Genomic DNA, 20,832 nt, shown 5'->3' on the forward strand with positions numbered 1-20,832 from the left:
AACAATATCAAACAATCAATTGTAGTAATCTCTCAAGTCAGATAATATTCCTGAGCAACAATCAGCCTGATCAATTAATTACTCTAATCACTAATCAATTAATTACACTAATTATTAATCACACTGTTCATTTAAATTCACTAAATCAATGATTTTGCTATTCAATTAAATTACATGAATTTTGATATTTTAATCTAGTCAGTAATCACACTGTTTGCACTAAACACTCTAATCACACTAATCAATTAAAAACAATAAATTAATAAAACCATTAATAAAATATTTTATAGAAATTGATTATCTAATCGTTGATATAGGTGATGAGGTAGAAAAGTTGTAAGTTTTGAGGTAATGAGGTAGTATTAGGAGTCTGCAAGGAACGGGTTGATTGTTTTACTAGCAGCTGATGAGAGGAATTTATCGCTTTTTGAATAGCAGATCGCTATTACTCTGTAAACAGGAAGTTGTAACACAGTGTTCTCACTCAGCAGTTGAGGGAAAACTCTCAAAGTTGGGGAAAAAGCCACGTTTGGGCGTTCTCGCTCAGGGAGCGATTCACCCGGCCGGCGCTCCTCGGGCTTTCCTCCTTCTGGCGCTCCTCGGGCTTTCCTCCTTCTGTCTCCGGAGCGAAGCGGTAGCAGTGGTAGCGGCAGCGGTGTCTCCTCCGAATTTTTCCCTCCCTCACTGCCCGTCGTCTCCCCAACCAACTTCGGGACAGAAAATTCTAACTTGGATTTACAGCGGATCCCTTGCAAGAACGAGCCTTGCTTTTACGCAGATCCGCCGCTTGGATTCTTCTTTGTCTGCGAGGCTCGTCCCGATTAAAATGGCGTCCCCCTCCACTCCCGGCCTTCGCCCGCTTGCCTTTGTTCTTGCTTTGTTCCTTTGCGCCTCTGGGCTGTCTCCGGGCTGGCTTGATCTTTATCTTTCGCTTCTCCACGATCTTTATGGTGCCAGTAGATGCTGCACGCTTAGCGGGAGGGTGGGGGTTGGGGGTAGCAGGAACCGTCGCCGGCGATTTCCACGGCAAGGCACCACCCAACTCCAGGACAATTCTCAATCTCCTCCATCCTCTGAAGCTGGTTGCATTACAAAAGCACTAGAATGATTTTTTAAAAACCCCATTGCTACCACAATGAAGCATTCAAAGAGGTTTCCTTTGAAAGTCAATTGGTAGCTAGTATTCCTGCACTGGAACCTGATTGTTTCTTTCCAATAAACCTCATTTAGATTTGCAGGTGGAAATCTTGACTTTTGCAGTGCACACATTTTGGAAACAAATAACATTATTGCTATATTGTAAAGCTATGTCTCAATTGCATACTGTGGTAAATAACTCCAATCTTGAAGAATGAAGAACTATCTTGTTATAGGGATAATAAATTGTATATAACTTGTATGCTTTTATGAATAGAGGCAGAATTTATTTCTCATCCATTTATTTTCCAGTTTTATAGGAGAACAGCTTGTTGCTGGAAGATCTGTGGAACCTGAAAGCTTTGAATCAGTCTCCATTTTCTTCTCAGATATCGTCGGCTTCACTAAGTTATGTTCCTTCAGCTCTCCCCTGCAAGTTGTCACTCTCCTCAATGACCTGTATAGTCTATTTGATAACATCATTCAAATATATGATGTCTACAAGGTAGGGAAAAAAATTCCCCAATGAAGGATATTTGCATCATTCCACTCAGTAGCCATGAAAATATATCCAAAATTTGCCATATATCACTATCTTTGTCTGAAAACAGCTGTGGAGATAATCAAAACACAAGATACACCAGATTCATTTCACTTAACCATTTTGTATGCTGTAAATTCTGTAAGTCTGTTGACTTATGAACCTTCCAAAACCATGTCCTACTTACACCCTTTTAGGAACTGAGTTCTATCTATCTACAAATACAAATGATGACTTTTTTTGTTTCTAGGTTGAAACTATTGGAGATGCCTACATGGTGGCTAGTGGCCTCCCCATTCCCAATGGGACAAAACATGTCGAAGAAATTGCCACTATGTCTTTGCACTTTCTCAGTGCAATTATATCTTTCAAAATCAGGCACTTGCCTAATGAAAAATTGAGGGTGCGAATTGGAATTCATACAGGTGATAACATAAATCTCTTTGGACTTTCAGATCTTAATTGAATTGACCTTTTGTGGTCATTGGCACAGAATCAGCAAACACTTGCAATTTATTATTCTTCCTGATTTATTTAAGATAAACTGAGTTGGAAGTGTCCTTTAGACTTAAGTCTATACTATTATATCCCCCCCATTGCAAAATTTCCTTTAAGATAGGGATCTTTGATGAACTAAGAATTGCTTCATTTATTGGTTATAATTCATTATTGATCTTTCAGAATATTTGTTTTATAGGATATGAAATGATACATTATAAAAATTCATTGCCTTTATTTTTTCCGTCTGTGTTTTAGAGAGACATTACAGCTTTTAAGTCAATCCTAGAACCCATCCTGAGATATGTGATTACATTGCAGATGGTCACAATATGAAATGAGTTAGAACATTACATTTGATGCTTGAAAATTAATCTGGCCACTTGTTGTTTCTGATATATGGAAATTATATATATCATATCAAGTAATGGTTTAATTACTTTATAATGAATTCATGTTGGCTGTAATCCATGCTTTACTAACTGCAATGGTTGTATTCACATAACAAGCCAAGACAAAAATCAAACAAGCCATAATATGTCTTTTTATAATGTGTCAACCATTCACTAGCTGAGGAATGGTAGTGCCTCTTACTTCCAGATGTCTGTTGGTATCCTCTATATATTCAGAAGAAGAATGGTGCTCTACATGTTCAAATCTGTATACAAATCTCAGGAATAATCTCCATGCTGTAGTATTAAGAATATAATTACTTATATGCAGTATTTCATCCATGTGCTATGTTATCAAAACAACTTTACTACCGGTAGCATTATATAGGGAATGCATCAGGATATTCTTTGCATTATACTTACCTGAACCATTCATATATTTTTTTCAGAAAAAAGTTACCTTCTGAACAAAATAAAATTTATCTTCTGTTGAGAAAGATTATTTTATTAGATTAAATAGATTTTTAATTGGATTCCAGTTGACTCATATTTTAGCCCTCATACTAGCTATGTAGTAGCTGACTATAGTGGAAAGATGGTTAACCTGATCCATGTTCTTAAGCATAGTCTTATACAACTTTGGCTCTTATAATTAGGAACATTATTTCTTTAAATAAATACTTTAGAAATAAAAGCATTATGTAGAATAGGAAAGTCACTATAGTTGGGAAAACAAAATAAATGTAAAAAAACAACTTATTCCAATATTCAGATCAGATGCCATAAAATCCAAATTTTATTTCTATATTTCAGTAAGAAATAAAGCATGACAGAAGCTTGTATGCCTTTTATGTGTGATTGAAGTAATTTTTAATATTTGTCTTTCCAGGGCCTGTTGTTGCAGGAGTAGTAGGCATCACAAGGCCACGCTATTGTCTTTTTGGAGACACTGTGAACACAGCCTCACGGATGGAAAGCACCAGCTTACGTAAGTTATCATTTCTTAGACACAAAATAAAAGGTTGGTGTAAACCATATATATACCATTTTATTATTGTATCCTATTGTCAGACAGGGCACAGTAGTCTATAGGTATATAAATGGATGGTAGTAATAGGTAATCATAAGATTGTTATACTCCTGAGAAGTTGTAGAGAATCTTTATGCTCAGGTAGTGTCATCCATCCCACTTGTTTAATTAGCAAAGAAAGAATCCTGCATTTTCCCCCAAAGGTATATTTTTACTTATACCTATTATCTTGTAAGCAATTGACAAAAATAAGTAAATAATAAATAAATAAATAAATTTTACTGAGAACAAAGCGATTACGGATTAGAACAGGCAGAGTCTGTCAGCTTGATGTGAAAACAATGCAATTCACTTCCTTAATTTCCCCTTTCCCCCGGCCACTCCCCCGCACAGCCCTATCCCGTTGACAGTCAATGTCCAATTAAAAGTTCTTTGGAAACGAACCCTGAGTTTGTGCCTTTCCCATCTCCACATTCCTTTTGCTGACCTTGTGCTTGATTAGTGTACTTCCAGAATCAGGACTGACTCTGCTTCAAATCAGTCCAACCCCCTCAAAAACCCACATTCCAATCTCTCCCCTTCTCTTGTTGCTTATGTCAAGCTGGCAAAAGATGCAATGTGAGGCAAGCAGCAGAATGACAGCTATGACAGGAAGAGAAAACATCTGATTGCTCATTATTAGAAAAAAAGAGAAAGATTTCAGATTAATTCTTAAATATGAAGACCATTTGACAGCTGGACTCTAATTTCTAATTAAGAGTTAATATCTAGGGGGGAATGTTATTATACAAAACCATTTAAAGTAGAATACTTTCAAAAACTTTTCATCAGTGCATATCCAGCAAAACATAAACTATGCTATGGCAGACTGAACATGGGGATAAATTATTGAAGTTTGTTTTTGTCTTGAAGGAGAGGGGAATAATTTCTTTATATATGTTTTTCTTCATTGTTTTTTCTTTTTCTATGTATTTTTTAATTTTTAATTTTTATTTTTTCTTTATATATTCATAAATTTTAATAAAAATACATAATAATTTTCTCCCTCTCCATTTCTTAGCTCTGCAAATCCATGTGTCTAATACCACAGCAAATGCTCTTCAAAGAATTGGTGGTTTTAATTTGCAGGAAAGAGGAACTATAAGAATAAAGGTATGTCTTCTATAGAATCAAAGAATACTCTAGCTCACAGATGTCAAACTCACTCCATCATGTTGCTGTCACATGAGCTGGGATAGGCATGGCCTATGCGTGACACATCCCGCCCTGTGGGACGCCAGTTTGACACCTCTGCTCTAGCTGAAAAGAGGGGAACGGGTTAGAGCAGAGGTCTCCAAACCTTACTTTAAGACTGGTGGACTTCAACTCCCAGAATTTTCCAGCAAAGCTGGCTGGAGAATTCTGGGAGTTGAAGTCCACCAGTCTTAAATGACAGGTTTGGAGACCTCTGGGTTAGAGGAATATATAAGATTTGTAAGCCAGAATGCAATATATTATAGCCAATCCCCCTTATAGTTAAATGTTAGACGTGGAAAGCTTTTGACAGTGTATAATTTTGGAATACTATTAAACTCCAGCTTTCACCAGAGCTTGTCAGCATTGCTATAACTGTGAAAGACAATAGGAACAACAGCAATACAGAAAATATGTCCTATTGCCCATCCCTATCTTTGACATTGCATCCATTTGTTAATTGAACAATACTTTGAGCGATCACTACATTACAATTGTGCTTTTTTCCTACAAAAATATGCATGCATCCAAATTGATGAGCTTTGTTTGAGAGATAGTAAAGTTTTTGTTAAATCTAGCTTGGTTGTTTGGTTCTTCAAAATAGTCTAGAAACCTAGGTCTCACTCAACTACTAACTAGGTTTGACCCATCTTGGCATTTTTGTGAAATCAGACAAAGATCACCACATATTGACACTTTGTTGGATCATTTAAGCAAGGAAGATTCAAAATAAATGTTAGAGGAATGATTGTAAATCCGAAATATTGGATGGCTTTTCAGAAGCAGTCTTCTTATGAAGAAAGATTAAGATAGTGAAAAGTGGCAGACCCAGGGTTCAATTTTTTCCATTTCTTCTTCAAGTATTCCTTGAAGGAATACTTTTAATCGTGTTAAATACTAATGCTTTCTACAAATCTGGCAGTTTTCTAGGTCAGGAATCCCCAATCCCCAAGCCATGGTCCACTACTGGCTGTGGTGAAATTCAGCCATGTGAGTGATTGTCCAAAGCACATGTGTGCATGTACAACTCAACTTGCATGAGCGGGCACTCATGTGTGTGTGTACCAGCCTGCCACTTGTGTAGCCAGTTCCCTTCTCCTCCCCCCTCCAAGCTGGGTCAAGCCACAATGTTTGGGGTTTGCTGTTGTAGGCAGTCTTATTGGATATCTACCACATATGAACAACTTTGCCTTTGATGTTATGTATAAGAGCTTTGTTTTGGTTGATTACTAGGGTAAAGGACAGCAAAGGACTTTTTGGCTGAAAGGAAAAGCTGGATTTGACATGCCACTACCAGATTTCAACAGCAGGTTTCAACCATAGTTGAAGGGAAATGAGTCAGAATCTGTAGCGAAGAACTTTACTTGATCTAAATGTATCAACTGAATGTGATCTCCTAGTACTTAAACATTTAGTAAAAACACTTGCCTTTCTCCATGTTGTTAATTGTTAATTGTTAATTTAATTTTAATGTTTGACATTTATCTGTATTTAAGTTGCATTGCTGTTTAGCCTATAATTTGGACATTATATTGTTGTAACTATCTTAGTTGTCAAACTGGTAGAAAGGACGGAAATATATCTAATAGATTTCATTCAAAGGAGGTGCTTTGATGTAGCTGGATGCATAAGTATAATACCTATCTGAAGCTCTATAAAGCAGGTGTGTCTTTTTCTTTGTTCATGTGGATGCTTTCTGCAGTTGCTGTACACTCGTTAAACAAACAAACAAACAATGGCTGATTTATGACCTACATTTGCTCCAAACTTTGAAGTATCATTGGGGAATAGTATCTGAAACATAGCACAGTCCTTCTAAATAGTAATATCATATTAACTGATTCTTCATAATCACATTGCTACCTTTTGGACAGACAACCAAAAACAAGTATAAGACTCATTTTCTTTCATAGGGTTAGAGGTTTTTTAGGTATTTATAACTTAGCGCCTTCTAGAATTCACATTTGTTCAAACCTAAATTTTACATTATCGAAGAATAGATCCATAAATCACATTTTATTTAAATCACATGTAAATTAAAGGCAATTAAATTAAATTTCCCATGGGAAATTAGTAGGATTTTTTTTGCTTACCTTAAATTCCTCTTTATAAGTTTATCACAAGGAAACTGTCACAAAGCCTCCTATTACTTATTGAATAGTATGTGTATATACACAATGTATTTCTTGTGTGTGTTTTTGCTTTATGCAAATATACATGATGTAATTTCAATGCATAATATCATAGTATTAGGTATATAAAGTTCACTCTTTACACTAGCATAAGAAGTGGTGTAATGCCCTGCATATTGTTTGTGGTTTTTTAAAAAAATATGACTAGCAAAATGCACAACTAAGGAAATAGTTTAGTGAATCTCATCAGACGCAATGTAACTTATTGGAATATAAGCAAGAATTCCTTGAGGGTTAACAATATTTATTTTCCTTTCTTAGAAATAAGTTTACTGAAATATGTATTTTATTGTGTAGTACAGTTCCGAATAGAATTTGAATTAGAAACAAAGCAATGTAAAATGAAGTAGAAAAATCTAAAACTAATTATCTCATACAAAGGTGCTTTCTACAAAAGGCAACAGGACTTTCTTGGTTTGTTTGAAAACATTTTGCTTGTCATCCAAGAAGCTTTTTGGGACACCTTATGGATAATCATGACCTGGGTGATTTAGAATCTCCATAGACATAAAGCGAATTATCTTTATTATTATTATTTTTTAAAAGATAAAATCTAAATATTCTTCCTGGATTTTTCAAAAAAATCTCACTGAAGTTTTCTTTAAAGAAAAGCATGGTCATTTCACTATATTAATATACAATAATGTTGAAGAACTATTTAATTAAATGAAATTTATTGTTCTTCCTTCCCTCATTCAAATTTCATTCTTCATGTTATATTGCTGTAAGAATATAAATTGTTTCAGGTGTTGTGGTTCTAGTATTCTAACAAAATATACCAGCCAGTTCATTTTGTAATCTATGAATTGATTTTAAAAATGACATATTCATTTGTCTAATACAATTATTAAATGTGGATAAAGCACATGAATTAAAATGATGGTTTTCTTATTCTTTTTTATTTTTATTTGTCCATCTTTAAAAAGTTTATATGGTAGTTTGTATATTAGTTCAGAAAAGTCATATTGAAAATAATAAGAGTTGGGCTTGTGTAAATTATTTCCTTTTTATGTTCTCAAGTATATGTTTATTCTCTTGACTAATATGTTAAGTTTTAGTAAATGGGTTTAATGTATATCTTTCAACTCATCAGTTACAGCCCAATAAAGTGCTTACTGAGTACAAAGGTTAAATGAATATTCTAGGCATTGCAAGTTTTTATTCAACTTTAAATGTTAAACTTCTATGACTTTCTTAGATGATTATTTCTAAAAGCTGATGATGGTGGTCCCAAAGGGAAATTCAACTTGGAACAGATGACCTATTTATGCACCAAATGTTATATGTTCAATTATTACTGATACCCTCAGGAAGACTACAGTACAAACATTGTGTATTTTCTATGAAGCTTCTATGACAGGGTGTGAAACTCGCATCATCACGGCATCATCACTTGACATATTGTGACTTTTTTCCCCTTTGCTAAACTGGGCATGGGCATGGCCAGTGCATGATGCATCCGGCTAGCGGGCCGTGAGTTTGACACTTTTGTTCTATGGGCATCATGACTTCATTAATCTGAAAGTAGATAGGCCCCGTGTCTTTACATTTTGTCCTTATTTGTTGTATGAACCTAGTAATTATGGTATATAAACCATGGTTAATGGCTTAATAAGATATGTGAATTCAGTCCAATATACTTTACTCAATAATGGGCAGTGGTTTTGGTTGTACACAAGGCTTCTCTAACATAATATACAGAAGCCAAGATCTAATTATGTTACAAAACTGGTGTACATTGGTTTATCCTGAAAATTACTACGGATCTTGAGGTAAGAACAGCTATATTTCAGTCATTATTCTGTTAATCCAATTATTCTCTATTGTATTCTTTAAGAAACTGTACTAGCAATAAGTAGCTTATTTCTTCAAAGTGATTTTGTTGCTAGTCCCAATATTTAAAGATAGATGCTTGGTTCACATAGTCAAAATTAAATAAAGGCTGCCTTTTTTCTTTGGAATAACATTTGGAAAAAAGCAGTTGTAAATTATATTAAATATCTTTATTATCTTAATCAGAAAACAAGAAATGTATATTAAGAAAGCACATAATTGAATACAAATCAGTATTATTCTTATATCTCATAGAATTATTTTTATGCAAAATTTAATTAACAGTTGAAGTTGGATCAGATATTATACTGAAACTACACAAATTCCAAATAGCAGGAATAAATGGGAAATAACTGTAAAAGAAAGACAAACAGAAAGAATATAAGTCATTGGCAACTGTCACTACACAATCTCTACCATCACATATGTTTACATGCTTGTACTTTCAAAAGTATTGTAAAGATATATTTTTCATTCATCTTTATTTTTGAACCTTCAAACCAACATAGACTCCAGGTAACTGTCTCATCTGCTTTTTGAAGTTTTTGGGACAAGATTTTTGGAAGCGGCTTGCCATTTCTTCCCAGGGTGGGCTTCAAAAATTTTAGCAAAAGGTTCTCTACCAGATGCTGTGTAGCCATGGTAGATGTGGCCTAGTTGGCTTCCTGCACCACGGCAGGGGGCATTTTTGCCCTCCCCGGCCTCCAAAGGCTTTCCTTGAGCCTCTGGGAAAGCAAAAACAGCATCCCCATGCTCCGGAGGCTCTCTGGAAGCTGGAAACAGGCCCATTTCCGGCCTTTCCGAGCCTCCACATGCACCTTGCACTTACCTGCATCCAAAACAGGCTGCGTAGGGACTCCTGGGACAGAGTGGCAGGGCCAGCCAGGAGTGGGATTTGGAAGTTCTCCGAACTGCACAGAATCTTAACTAGGCTCTCCCAAACCTCTAAAAAAAACCAGCAGCCCATGCCTGATTTCTTCATTGGTTTCCTCCTTATTAGGGTTGCGAGAGAGTGGCCCAAAATAACTCATTTGATTTTGTATCTAAGGTGGAAATAAAATTCATAGTTTCTCAGTTTCTAGTTCAGTGCCTTAATCACTACTCCAAACTGGTTTTCATAGTGAAGGTACTCAGTATTTATTATTGAGTTTTTTTGTTTATTTGAATGAAAAAATATATACAGTGGTATCTAGGTTGTATATGGAAGGCTATAGGAAATGTAGTAAGCCTGTACTCTGGACAATATCTGAGGACTGCTTCTTGCTCACTCTCTGAAGGACTGAAAGCAAGAGGCCATTTTTAAATGACATGAAAAGATTACCAGAATGGATTTTTTCTTTTTACTTGTATTTTTAAAACATTTTCTACAAAAAAAAAAAAAAAAAAAAAGGATGGCTTTAATAAGGAAACATCTTCCATTTTCATACTTAACCTTCTCCTCAAAAAGCTTGAAAAATAACTCTGATTTCATTACAGTACTAACTTTCTGTTATGTTTGGAGAATAATGGAGACCAGACATCTGACCAGTGACTTCAACTCTTTAATAACAGTAAATAGAACAGAACAGAGCAAGGCTATGGGGCAGCAGTAACCCTTTTATAGGGTTGGCTGCTACCTTATTAACCAATAATATGTGCAACAAGTTCAACTAATACCCAATAAGAAGTGTCCTAATATTGGCCAATCAGGGACTTGTTATGGACCAATCCTTATACGTTGTTTAAGGACCAATCAGGTGTGCAGGCTTTCAAAACCTGCTTTGCATTTAGGCTAGTTACTTTTTATTGATTCACAACACTTTCAGTACCGGAATGGATGTTTTTTGGTAGTGCAATTTGAGCCAATTTTTCAGAATGTCTGGGTGGGAGGTTATAGGAATTGAAGTCATTTGCAAGCCTGTGGATACCTACTGTCATTCCACCTGAAAATTATGAAACAAACAACTAGCAAACAAAACATTGTCCAGCTAAACATTGCCCATTTTATTTCCACATTTTGTGATGCAATCTCTGAGTGGCATATAGCAATTTAAGAACTTATATGCCACTTTATAGTGCTTTACAGCACTCTGAGTGGTTTACAATGTAGGTGTATTGTCCCAAACAATCTTGGTCCTTATTTTACCAACCTTGAAAGGATGGAAGGCTGAGTTAACCTAAAGCCCATCAGGATTGAACTCATAGCTGTGGGCAGAATAAGCCTGAAATACCGCATTCTAACCACTATGCCACCAGAAGTCCTACAAAATGAATAATGGCTACCTATGCTGTCAGGAACTCTTCCGATGAGACACAAATATTAGAATCTGATCAGGAATTTTAAATTATGTTTCATGACATGTCATGTCTTGCAGACATCTCCCCACCAAGATTGTGATATTAACAGGGGTAAGAAAGAAGTAGTACTATATAAAATCCTTTCTCATTTTAAAGAGTTTTGCCTGAAGATTTGTCCAGCTGTGAGAATATTATGCAACATAGAAAGTATGTACAACAAAGCAATGGCCCTTGTGCTTTTAGTTTAAAACAACAGTCTTCATTTGCTATCTATTAGGACTGTTCAATGGTTTAGATTTTGTTTTGAAAAGTTGCTTCACAATATGCAGTAATGTGAATCCACCATTTTATCAAAGAGCTGCACTTTTTCCCAAGATCTATCAACATATGTCAGTGACCCAGTGAAACAGGTATATAATCAAAAAAGTTGGCAGCAGATGCCTATAGGCTTCCACGTATGATGAAGCAATTTTCAGTTTCAAGCATTACACAGCCCTATTGTTTGTATAGTATTAGCTGGATTACATTTAATCTTTTAATTATAGTATTTCTAAATTCTACCTGAAAATGTGCAACTCCTGGATAACCCTTTGCCTGTGTGAAATAAGAAAAAAGTCTTAGATTATTAGCAATTTATATGATATTATCAATGCAAGCTACATCGATTCTAAAAAGGACGGCCTATTCAGAAAATTTGAATAGTTGAACTTACAATTTAATTTTAAACAATGTTCAAGGTAGTGGATCATTACACTTCCTAGTTCAGAGTAAACAAAATACCTCAAACAGCTTATCTCAGCTATCCCCTACACACAACTTTCGGTCACATTCAGTTTAAATGTTTTCTGTTTCTGTCTTAATTGGAAAATCAAGTGAGAGGTAGCCAGAAGTCAGAATAAGGCTAGCCTGCATCCCACTACTGATATTTAAAGTTTATTCCTTATATTTATTTTCCTTTCTCAGAAAAATTCAGCGGTCTCCCAAGTTAAATGTGAGCTTCTATTTGCTCTTTCCAGACTACTCTGGCCCAGAGTAAGCATTGTTTGCTATCAAATATTCTACCCAGGAAAATAAAAATAAAATTGACTTCACTACTGATGCATATAATGGTGGGACAGTCTCAGGAAAGCAGAGCTGGTGATCATCCAACTGTTCCATAAAAGGAAAAGTGGAACGTGGGATGGGAAGATATAGTAAGAGTGGATTAGGGAACAAGGATGGTTATGAAGTATGTAGCAAGGTGTCCCTGTGTGGGTGTGTTTTGAATGATATTTTTACATGGATAAACAACGCGAATTTAAATATGTAAGTGAATGAGTGTGGAAATTCTTTTCATCTGACAAAGCAATCCTCTTCCAGTAAAGCATTCTCACTTTCATTAGAAACATTTGAACTTACTGTTCACAATGAATTCTGCAATTAAAACACCACCTGTTTGCTCGATATGTTCTCTCCGTTTTTCACAAGCCTTAAAAATAGCAAAAAACAAATAAATAATCAGTTAAAATAGTTATTCCTATTTAATAAAATGCATGCATTCTAAGTAGTAATAGAACCCAAAGAGAACAATAACAACAAAAAGACAAATTATTTCCCTTAACCAGCCAAAAAGATTCAGATTCCCTTCTCTTAAACATTTTGAGAGCATGTTTGCAGTTCTTTCACAAGAGTACCTGGAATAAAGCTAAGATAGTAACCTCACTCTTGGTATATTTGGTGAAAATTTTGTACCATTAAAGACCTAGTTTGGTATAGTGGTCAAAACATCAGGATAGAAAACAAGAGACTGCAAGTTCTAGCCCCATATTAGGCACAAAAGCCAGCTAGGTGATATTGGGCCAATCACTTTCTCTCAGCCCTAAAAAAGAAGCAATGGCAAACCACTTCTGAAAAACTATGCCAATATTATTGCAGAGAGTTGTCTAGGCAATGTTCAAGAATCAGACACAACTAAACAGAAGGGAAAAAAAGGACCACTATCCCTTCCTGTGAATTATCTGAGATATTGGAACGAGGACTCAGCAACCCTGAGAGCAACATTATCATGGGAAGAAGTTCCTGATAAGGTCAAGAAGAGTGAGGTGAAGCTACAAACAATCCATAATAAGAGTGATTGAAATGAAGCAGAGATGAAGGAGAAAGCAAAGCCAAATCATTTTTCCACTGTTATCAAGAAAACAGTATGGATCTTTCTAAAGTTTTACCGGTTAGACATATATATAACTGAATGCCCCACATTCAGTCACATGCATTGACATGTAAGTCAATGAACACAATGCCTTCTGCATAATAATTTTTATAAAGGGAATCTCAAATCCAAATTTCAGAAATTATAAGCAAGGCCATAGATGTAGAACTGTCACAAACACTAAATTTACTTATAGTAGTTATTTACAGTAAATTATACAACTCTTTTATTGGATTTAAAAAATGGTAATTCTTAATGAGACACAGAACATTTATCATATCCAGATAGCTCCTAAACATTACAGAGAAACACCATCACAAACATGCATTAGCACCCTCTAGTGAATATCATAAATTATTCCTTTCCATTCTTACTCATAGATGAAGCTTAAATTTACACAGATGAAGTTCAAAATTGTCTTACAATAACATAGCTTTTATTCTAGCAACCATCAGACTTAGCAAAGGCATGTCACTATGATATGTGTACGCCCAAATCCAAGTTTTACTGCCTACAGAAGCATTAATGCAAATCCTAGATCCAATAACCAATGTCATTTTGGTGTATTCAGTATCAAGTCTGTAATCCCCCAGAAAATTGCAAGATGGAGTGAAGAACTTGAACCACAAAGCAGAAAGGCTTAGGTTTTTAATGTTAGTCACAACAAAAACAGAAATGCTTTAAAACTGATTTAATACTGTATTGAAATGTTGGACCAAAAATCCATATATACACTGGTTTGTCTTTTCAGGTTCATGTATCCTGTTTTGGGATTCTAGATTTGATTGCTATTATTTAAAGAACTTACCACAGGGCAAAAGAACTTTTCACTATCACACACATATGTTTCACAGTGTAACCACACTTTGGAAAGTTTGGGAATATTCTGGAACCGAAATGCATTAAATTGGAAGGTAGCTCGATTATTTTTGCCATTTTCATGTACTAAAGTGGAGTCATCTGTTGCACACCTATGCCAAATAAATAACAGATATTAAAATGAGGAAGAAAGAGATGAGATATAAATCTAATAAATCAATAAATAGAATTAAGATATACTAACCAGTGGAGTACCATATCATGTGAATAAACCTGATTGGGTGGGAAGAGTGAATGAATTACATACCCCTTAGTTATCAGAGGCCACTGGATTTGGTAGAAATATTCTGAAGAAGGGGTTGTCCAGCAATTGCTCAATACTACTTTAAATCTGCAAAAGGACAAAGGGACATGAACATTAACAGAACAACAATATAATGCTGGGAGCCATGGATATAAAAAAAAATCATACCTATGACTTAAGCCTTTGGCTTCCACTCCAGCAAATACATCAGAGCCAATTTCTGATGTATCAACAATGAAAGGGGCTTCCTTCTTGCTTGAAAACTTGGCATTCTGAGAGGAAAAAAATGGGTAATGTGATTTATTTATTTGTTTTGCTGCAAGAGATCTGCAGGAGCAGCAAATGAAGGCCATACTTTCTCAGAGTATTTGAGGTCAGCAAAATTATTGGCAGCTGAAGTTTCATAACAGTAAGCATGCATTAAAAATATATTAAATAATTTATTATCCTTTTGTGACATCTGAAACTCTGCCTATGTTATGAAAGTATTGCTTTCTATGATATACAGTCAAATGATGAGATTTTGCTTGCTGCTTGACCTGAAACAACTGATGTAATTCCTACTTATTACAAAAACACACATTGTACTATAATGAAACTGAGCAAGTCATTTTTATACCTGAGATAGAACATGATACAACTACTCCCTCATGAGGTAGTTTGCTGTTGTTGTATAAACAACATTGATACAAAATAAATTAAACAATCAGCCATTTGCTGCCCTTTTGAATTTCTTTAAGTTTTATTTTGTTTTCCTTTGTCAGTTCACTCTGCTTAATGGATGGTGCTGGTCAACTTAGCGTTTTCAGGATGCTATCAAATCCTTATTTTATTCACTATACTACTGAGACATTTACTGAGCAAGCAGCACATACACTATACTTACAGAATAGAAATTGAGAGACAACTGGCTTTCAAAGGAACCGGCACTGCCATTCTTCACATGAACAGTTGCTACCCTAAAATAGGCAGAAAATGACACAGAACTGATTCCTATGCTATTGAAAATACAGCAAAACATATGCTAGAAGATGGAATTCCAATGAATTGGGGCAGTGTTACCTTTGGTCAAAGGCAGCATGGTTCACCAGATAGTTCGCCTGATAGGTGCAGGTAAATGAATAGTTGACAGGTTGGCTTTTCACAATGACAGTGCTATCATTGGAACTGATAGAGTTATAGAAATGATAAACAGGGTTTTTAAACTGCATGGGAAGAAAAAGATGCAAATGCAATTTTAGTTTAAATGGTTCTATCATTCATTCAATTCTAAATCTGTTGAGTTTCTAACCGTACAGAATCATTTTACAAGCCCATGAAGATAGAAGAAATAAACATAAGTTTGCCTTCTAAAGCACATACCACAAAAATCCACATTTAAAATATATTTTAAAATTTAAGATTTATTTTAAATAAATGCATTTATTTTAAAACATTTGTACATCAATTTCCATTAAAATTTTTGAAGCAGTTGATCATAAAGCTAGAAAGCAAGCAGTAAGTTAAGCACAACTAACAAAAATTATGAAGTAAAGATTTTTATTAAATATAAAAATAAAATAAACAATAAAGCGATAAAGGACAGTCTCTTAGGCTCCATCAGTACCACGAGAGTGAGACAAAATATGAGAAAATACAGAACACAAGGCAAGAAGAACTTATTCAGCCAAGTTTTTTTTAACAATTTAGTGTTGCAATCATATATGTTTATTATTTTGTACTTCCTATTTTAATGATGTATTTGTTTTTTAAGCTTCCCAGGACTGTTGAGTGAGAGACCACCTTATCACATGTGTCTGGTGTCTGCTAGATGGCAGCAAAGGAACACAGAAAACTAATATTTTGCTGCCTGTATTGGTTGTTTGGACTTTTGTATGTTTTATTTTGTTTAATAGATATTTCTTCACTTTCATGAAAAGCAAAGTCCACAAAAAAATTAAAAAATATGGAGAACAATAAGGAAAAGTAGAAAAAAATAATTATTAAACCCATGAAAAATGTGTTAAATTTATTTTTTTAACAATTTTATTTTATTCAATAGATTAAAATCCAAAATTCAATAAAAATAATAATTAAACAGAGACAAAACAAAATTAAACAAAAACACTGCAAAAATGTGAATAAAACACATATTTGTAAGCATAGTGATAAACCTTGACCTCAAGGAATGGCATGTCAATATAGTATAAACATTTATTGTGAATCCAACACTGTAAGTTATATTTCCAGTTCGGATATTGTAACATTAAACATATCCATTTTAAACTACATAAAATATTGTAACATAGAATTGGACATCCTATTTCCTTGCCTCTCGATTGTTCCTAGATGGTATGGAAACCAAGGATATATTCTAGCCTTAATTCTGGTATCTGCGTACATTACACGTGTTTAAGCACCCTGCTTCTGACATCTTAATTGTACATTGGAAATAAATAAAATAAAATGTGCATTAATATATGTGCAATAGGAAAAAGTAGAATTTGCATTAAACACATTCATTAGTAGTATTAAATAGTACTACTACAAGTAGTAACAATGGTACTACTAACAGCAATGCAATAAACTACCATAGTTGTGAAATTGCTGTAGCTTTTTAGTACTTGCCAGATTAAAAAAAGAATTTGTTCACACCTGCAATATATGTTTAGTCCCTTTCCTTCTTTTACCAGGCATTGGATATTCAAATCCTGAGTGTGGCTAAAATCTCACAGCAAGGTGTGACAAGAAGTAACTTTGATCTTAATATAAATGCAAATGAATTAGTTATCTTTAACAATGCTGAAAATATAAAAATGCTAGAAAATTTTCAATTTTCCACACATGAATATTACCACATTAACTACGTACATCTGACTGTGTTCCACAGTATGATTTGTTTTGGGGTGACAAATCTGGGATGGTAAATTGATAGTATCCTGCATCGTGAATTCCATTATAGCAAATCCCTCCAAGTGCCAGCTGATTAACTTCCCATCCATATGGACATTCTGGGATTTTTGTAATAATTGTTTTAGGATAACAATATACCAAAATCACATCTAAAGCAAAAAAGAAAAAAGAAAGACAACACATTTATGCAGCAAAGTTCTACTTACAAAATCAAGGGACGTAATGCTCTTTCCATGATTACAAGCTTGAGCTTTAATTCAAATTATGTTTTCAGTATCTTCCACTATTAGCTTCCACAATTAATATCACAATAAGCAATTGAAATTGCATTCTAATGCCTTTGGGCATTGAATAAGGCAATATTATTGCAAACATGGGAGCTAAAGGCACCAACAGAGTCTGCATATCTTTACTAGTCTTCTCTCATGCTTACAAATTAAAGAAACATAAACATGAAAATAGGATTAGCAATATCTACAATTTATGACTTCTTTTTATGGCAAACTATTAGCCACATCTTATGGTTATCTTAAATTTACAAGTTGAACTATACAGCACACCATGCAAAAGCGTTAATATGCAAGTAATTTCCATCAGCAGAAAAAGACTATCTGTCTTTGCCTCATTTACGGGATTATTATGTTGCTATTCCTTCTGTGGGAATCTTGACGGTAAGGAAGGCAATATAGCCCAAGTGGAATAAAATCAGTAGAACAGCCATATGGACATAAAACATGACACATTTGGGCCAATGTCAATTGTGTGTTCTCTCTTTAGATGATGTACAGACTCACAACACAATAAATTAAATGCCTCAAAATTCATCCCATTTATTGCTCTGGAAATTATTCTTGGCTTTTTTTTTTAATGGTTAGGAATTGTTTGCACATGTACCATTCCTTTATGTACAAAGTTCTGTTTAATGTATCAGGTACTGAATAATAGCAATAAACTACCTACTGGCAAATTGCGGTTACAATGGCTTCTACTCAAACTTAGGTCTTTCATGTAAGATCCCATTGACTTCACTGGGATATCTAAACAATAAAATTAACTGAATTTAAATTTGGGGTGGTTTGTATCCTTTATAAAATGCTATTAAATGTCACACATCATTATCATTTTACATGAATAACTCAAAACATAAGATACGGTATATGTTTCTGTTAACCATTTTTGCTATCAAATCAAATATGAACAGGCATATCGCAGATACTCCTAGATTATTATTTTTTAAATCAGTTATTTTACCTGCTTTATTTGGACTGCAAGGAACTGCAAAACCTCGAGCCAAGATGATCCACAGTAGAAAAACCAGCATCATCATTCTCCCAAAGATATGTAAATATTAGTAAAAGAATTTGCTTTTCTATAATGCTGTAGATCTCAGGAATTCACTTTTGCATATGTATCAAGTGCCTGTAAGTAACCCAGCACAATATACAAAAGAAAGAAAGAAAGAAGTCTTTCACTCTGAAACTTTATTTTGGTTCCTAATAAAAAGCAAAAATGTAATGTTTAAATTTTTTTTAAAAAAAAATGAACATTTCCTTTTAAAGTAAATGCAATATCCTAGCCATTGAAGAAGGAAAAGAAGAAGAGATGGAGTAAATCAGCAAGATTTTTAAAAAATCTCATGCATTCACAGAGTGCAATTGCAATTTCTGAAATTAATTTCCTTATTCACTATATGCTTAACTTTATATACTTAAATCACTTACAACCAAGATATCTATGATTTATCATTTTGTCTCCATGATTTTTTGTTCTGCTATGAGTATTAATATTATTCTACTAACAAAGTATAATTCTCATTAAAAAAAACTGCTCCAGTACTTTTGTACAAAAATAATTATATAACTTGCTACAGATTATGTAAATGAGTTTATATTACTTGCACAACTATTGTTTCATATCAGATGTTAATTACAATTGTTATATAAATTCCACATTGATCTGATCTATGAGAACCACTTCAGCATTCAATTCTGAATCTATAGCACAGTTATTCTAAAATAATTTATATTTTTTCATTAGCCATGCATTTATGCTTAAATCTATGTCATATTCCAAAAGATATTTTTAAAATAATTATACATACAGCATAAGAAATAGTTTGCAGACCAAACTATTAGTTCTTCTTGTTCCAAATGTTAAGCCTGTTTTCCACCAGGTTTCTTTTTCAAATAACACTGTCTGGCACTACCTTTGCTTTATATGTGCCATCTTGTAAATGGACCCTCTGCTTTTCAGTCTTCATTACTCCATGTGGGAAAAGTAGGTTAGGTAGATAAAAGGTTAAATCATTTATTTTCCATCACAAGAAATTAATTTCAATTTTCAGTTCATGAATTTAACTTCACTTTCCTAATGCTGAGATGGATTTTACTTAAAAAAAAAGAAAGCATATTTTTTCTTATGTTTAAGAAGAATTCTGATGATTGGACCAGAGGTACATGTATTATTTTCCATATAACATTGTGAGTTTTGATACTGGCAGAACTCTTCTTCTTAAGAAAAACTTATGGGACATAGCTCAAAGTAGAACCATTTACCTTTTTTGAAAGTAACTAGTAGCCTATCTGGCTACAGCCGTAATACTAAGCAATATATATGAAATCTTCAGATAATTTATGGCAAATCTAAACATTTATATTTTGAATGATTGGTTGTTTCCATGATGTATTCCTACCTATTCTTAATTTCAAGCTGCCAAATACTCTAGTATTTCTTTGAAATGACTGACATCCATTTTAAGATACAACTAGTATAGTACAACTAATGAGGGAAATAAATATGTCAGCCTTTTATAATAGGTAAGCAATTTGTAGGGACACAAATATCCCCTACTTGGGCCTTCAGCAGAGTAATCCAAAGTACAGTTTGTGCTACAATGCCTAGCTATCTGATGATGTATTTATTTGCATAAGAAAAGAAGACTCTACAAAATATAGTTGGGTGAACAGTATTTGATCTCTATAGTGATAAAAGGTGAAGGCCCAAGGGAGGTTTGTATTGCTCAGAGTAATTGCAGATAAAAAAGAGTATTCATTAAATAGCAAATTATACTTCAAATGCTAATTGCATTTTCTAAGAGAGCTCCCTTTTGATAAGTAGATAGTACAACCTTAATGATGGGAGTAACTGTACTGGCCTCTACAAAAAGTGAATCAATGGCTTCTTGTCATCCCAGCCTCAAAAGCTTTTTTTGATAAATAGTTCTTTAGTTTCTCCTTGTTCTGTCTGCTGTTATCAAAAGCATTGTTTTATTACAGTATTTGCTGTTCATGTGTTACGAGCTGTCAGTTTGTCCAGGGAAAAGACAAATTGTGTTGTAACATTTTTGTAGGATAACATTCTAAAGCATGAAATTAGTTTTTCACAAAGAAAGCAATCCCGAATTTTGGACACTATTCTGCACATCTGCAAAAAAACCTCCTAGGATGTTATTTGTTTTCTTCTATATCCATGTTCTCATTGAATCTAATACAATCCT

The 20,832-nt window shown here is 34.1% G+C and overlaps 2 protein-coding genes across 3 annotated transcripts in view; one reads left to right on the forward strand and one right to left on the reverse strand.

Annotated features, from left to right (window-relative positions):
• Positions 1 to 6,154, forward strand: part of LOC113412776 (guanylate cyclase 2G-like) — a 64,410-nt gene extending 58,256 nt beyond the window's left edge. Inside the window, exons 14-18 of the mRNA XM_087965683.1 lie at positions 1,450 to 1,642; positions 1,929 to 2,103; positions 3,458 to 3,556; positions 4,659 to 4,750; positions 6,065 to 6,154. Of these exons, the coding sequence (XP_087821809.1) occupies positions 1,450 to 1,642; positions 1,929 to 2,103; positions 3,458 to 3,556; positions 4,659 to 4,750; positions 6,065 to 6,154 (649 nt within the window). The remainder of the gene's footprint in view (positions 1 to 1,449; positions 1,643 to 1,928; positions 2,104 to 3,457; positions 3,557 to 4,658; positions 4,751 to 6,064) is intronic.
• A 2,850-nt stretch (positions 6,155 to 9,004) lies between these two features.
• On the reverse strand, positions 9,005 to 20,204 carry TECTB (tectorin beta). Of its 2 annotated transcripts, XM_087964548.1 has the most exons (12): positions 20,029 to 20,204; positions 19,438 to 19,598; positions 18,588 to 18,755; positions 17,295 to 17,485; positions 15,507 to 15,649; positions 15,331 to 15,403; positions 14,613 to 14,716; positions 14,448 to 14,531; positions 14,130 to 14,292; positions 12,532 to 12,601; positions 11,695 to 11,727; positions 9,005 to 9,209 (listed from the first exon to the last, which is right to left on the reverse strand). In XM_087964548.1, exons 3-12 carry the CDS (start codon positions 18,661 to 18,663, stop codon positions 9,160 to 9,162), a joined length of 987 nt encoding a protein of 328 aa, XP_087820674.1. In that variant the 5' UTR covers positions 18,664 to 18,755; positions 19,438 to 19,598; positions 20,029 to 20,204; the 3' UTR covers positions 9,005 to 9,159. The 2 variants fall into 2 exon arrangements, with proteins under 2 accessions (XP_087820674.1, XP_087820675.1); XM_087964549.1 differs by lacking the exon at positions 20,029 to 20,204 and having other exon boundaries at positions 19,438 to 19,822.
• Between the last annotated feature and the right edge of the window lie 628 nt (positions 20,205 to 20,832).

This window comes from Notechis scutatus, chromosome 4 (genome assembly GCF_049901735.1).
Source record: "Notechis scutatus isolate UNSWTSFEM ecotype Mainland chromosome 4, rNotScu1.2, whole genome shotgun sequence".
Taxonomy (NCBI): Eukaryota; Metazoa; Chordata; class Lepidosauria; order Squamata; family Elapidae; genus Notechis; species Notechis scutatus.